Consider the following 3,311-nt stretch of genomic DNA (forward strand, 5'->3'; position numbering starts at 1 on the left):
CAAAAACAACAAGCAGAATAGTACTATAACAAAAAAGCCAAAGTACGACCACTCAAAGTCGGAGACTATGTACCCAAGGCCAAAACACAAGTGAGCAAAGATTCAAGAGAAGGTAAACTAGGAACCAATTGGGACGGGCCTTACAAAATCATGGCAACAGTCAACAAAGGATCATTCCAATTAGAAACAATTAAGGGAAAGCTACTACAAAACAATTGGAACGCTACCCACCTCAAATACTTCAAATTCTGAAACGGACGCCCTCCAAGTCGTACTCTTTTTCCCTCGCCCGAGTTTTGTCCTAATTGGGTTTTCTCGGGGAGGTTTTTAATGAGGCGGCGAAGGGGACATCTCGATGTTCAAGTATGATTCATCACCCCACCTGCTGACTTCTTCTCCGGGCCGAACGATGAAGGGACTAGGTACACTGGAACTTCTCCAATATGTGTATGGAACAAACAGAAACATGTAATATTCTCCAATGAAGGAAATAAAGCAACATCTTTGCACTCCACCAAGTCACTTTACTTTTTACATTCGACCTCACTCGAATTACTTTACACTTTATATTCGACCTCGCTCGAATTACTTTACATTCGACCTCGCTCAAATTATTTTACATTCGACCTCACTTGAATCACTTTACATTTTACATTCGACCTCGCTCGAATTACTTTGCATTCGACCTCATCGAGTTACTTTACATTTTACATTCGACCTCGCTCGAATTACCCTATGTTTGACTACGCCAAAACACTACATGCAAATAGCCAAAAAGTTAGGGACTTCACCGCATAACAAACAAATAAAAAAGAAGGAGAATTCGGAAATACATATCAAAAAGGCCATCATTCCATTTGAATTGTCAAATTACAACTTTTTACAAATGGGTTCGAGAACATCCTCACAAAAATAGCAAAGCAAAACAAAAACTAAGTACAACAGCTTTACGCCACATCATCCCTATCGACGTACTCATCATCGTACCAAGGATCAGAGGCAAGCCTATCTGTGGCATTATCATCCTCATCCAGGGTCGTAACCACAAGCTTCACGGGCTGCACGTGCCTTGACACGGCCGCCCTCAAGCTCTGCTTCGGAAACTTTCCCGACAACCTTCAAAGATTTATACACTTGAAGTTGAGCCTCGGCATGAACCCACATCTCATACAACTCTCGCAGCACGCCGGGATCAATAGAAGTATGAGATATGGACAATTATGACTGCAGTTGCGCCTCCTCGGCCCTCAAGACAACGACTTGCTCGTTTAACCTAGACAACTCCACCTCCAAACCCTGAATCCGTTCTTCTAACCTTGCCACCTTAAGCGCCGATGTCTCCACCTCATTAGCCTGCTCGGACCTACAAACGCGGAGGGAATCTTCTAGGGCCACCGCTTCAGCCATAGCGGCCATTCTGCCTTTCTCGGCATGACTCAATTCTTCGGCCTTGGCACTCAGCTCACCCCTTAGATCGACGACACTTTCCTCCCTCTGCCCGAGTTCAGCCCTTAAGGATGCCAACTACGTTTGAAGGTCAACATTCTCAGCCATCACCTCCTTGCTCACCTCGAGCTCGTCCTCTCTGGCCTTTAAAGCTGCCTCAAGCTCGCTGCACCTACCGATGGCCCTCATAAGCTCATTGTCCCTCTCCCTTAGCTCTTCATCTTTTTTCATCAGCTCATCATCTTTCTGTTTAAGCCCACCACGAAGCGCATTAAATTCGCTATCCTGGCTAAGGAAGTCGGACAACGTTCAGTGCTTAGTACGGTACTCCTTGTACTTGGAGGTCATCTTCTTGAAAATGGTCGTCCTACGCTCGTCCCGCCGGCCACGTTCGATCTCCATGATAAGAGTCTAACAAGCAAAAAAAGAGGAGTCAGTGTGAGAAAATTACACGTAAAAACAAATCCTAATATAAAAAAGAGCACTTACTCGTAGAGCCATGCCGGATATGCCCAATGATAGATCCGTATTATTCATTGCCTGTAGCGCCGTGTTCTCAGAAGCCGTGCACAGGGGAGCAAAGGCAGGAACCGCCCGTTCTGAGTTGGCCAAAAGGTCGTAGTCCACGGGAATGACTATGTACCGGTTGGGACCCTCCGTCCTTATCTCCACATGAGTGTTCCTCTCTAGGAAGGCTCGTACCTCCTCAGGGTCGATATCTGAGCCAGAGTCGTCATCTCTCGCAGGAACTGCTCCATTTCCCCCGGGCGTCGATGATATGCCACCTTCTGCGGCCCGTTTAAGCTCTCCGTTACCACGAACCCCCTCAACCCCAAAGGGCCTCCTCTCCATATGGAACCTATCGTGAAAACGGTCTCTACATCTGGTGTAAGTGCAGATTCCGCTTCCAAAGCGATGAATTTTTCCGGTTTGAAGTCAACGGCAACGGCCTTCCCGGTTTCCACCCTTCACATTTTCCTTGACGGTGACTCCTCGCCGTCAGATGCCTCGTCTACAAAATTATAGATTGGTTAAGAAGAGATCTCATCCCGCACGGCAACAGTTTGAGGGGCGGAGTCCCTCATCGGCGGAACTTGAGTCCGACTTCCTCGAGCGGAATCAGCCAAGGCAAATTGCATTCCAGCTGACGCGATAACTTGGCGAAACGCAGGCACGGGAGCTTTCTTCTTGGAAACCCGCCTACCTAGCACCAAAGGGAGGTCGCATCAAATAGCAATGGTAAACAACAATAAACTGAAGTAGAAATGACACTTACTGGACGAGATCTTGGGTCCAAAATGCTTGTGCTAGGACGCCTAATCACGAATTCCCACAGTGTGGGGTAACACACGAGCCACCCAATATTCAATATCAAAGATGGGAGAAGGTGCACACCTCTCAACTGAAAAATAAAGAAGCCGCGAGTGAGCCACAAATGAAAGAAAATAACGAGCATACGGTAAGATACTTACGATTATAGTTCCATTGCTCGAGAAACCCAGTCGAGTCTGCCACCAGGTGCTCGGTCTTTATGAAGAAGTACTTATGCCAAAACCGTCGATTCGTCTTATTGTCCATCTCGGCCACCAATCCTCTGGTCCCACGATGCCATAGGTGTATCAAAGTACCTCTAAAAAAGCTAGGCGAAAATAAATGCAGCAGGTGGCGAATGTCGACCTCACAGCCGGCCAACTCTGCATACTTCGCCAGCATCAGGAAAACTTTATACAAATAAGGGGAGAGTTTCACCGGGCAGACATTGTAAAATCGGTAAAACTCCTCCGCCAATGGGAGGAGAGGAAGAGAATAACCAATTAAGAACGGATAGACGTAGAAAGCACAATATCTGGGTCGATGAACCTCTA

The 3,311-nt window shown here is 46.9% G+C and overlaps 1 protein-coding gene across 1 annotated transcript; it reads right to left on the reverse strand.

Annotated features, from left to right (window-relative positions):
* Positions 1-1,218: 1,218 nt before the first annotated feature.
* Positions 1,219-2,298, reverse strand: LOC138877693 (uncharacterized). The gene is made up of 4 exons (XM_070157321.1): positions 1,936-2,298; positions 1,784-1,857; positions 1,570-1,735; positions 1,219-1,524 (listed from the first exon to the last, which is right to left on the reverse strand). The coding sequence occupies exons 1-4, from the start codon at positions 2,296-2,298 to the stop codon at positions 1,219-1,221; spliced, it is 909 nt and encodes a 302-aa protein (XP_070013422.1).
* Positions 2,299-3,311: the final 1,013 nt, after the last annotated feature.

The sequence above is a fragment of the Nicotiana sylvestris genome, chromosome 9, assembly GCF_000393655.2.
Source record: "Nicotiana sylvestris chromosome 9, ASM39365v2, whole genome shotgun sequence".
NCBI classification, from domain to species: Eukaryota; Viridiplantae; Streptophyta; class Magnoliopsida; order Solanales; family Solanaceae; genus Nicotiana; species Nicotiana sylvestris.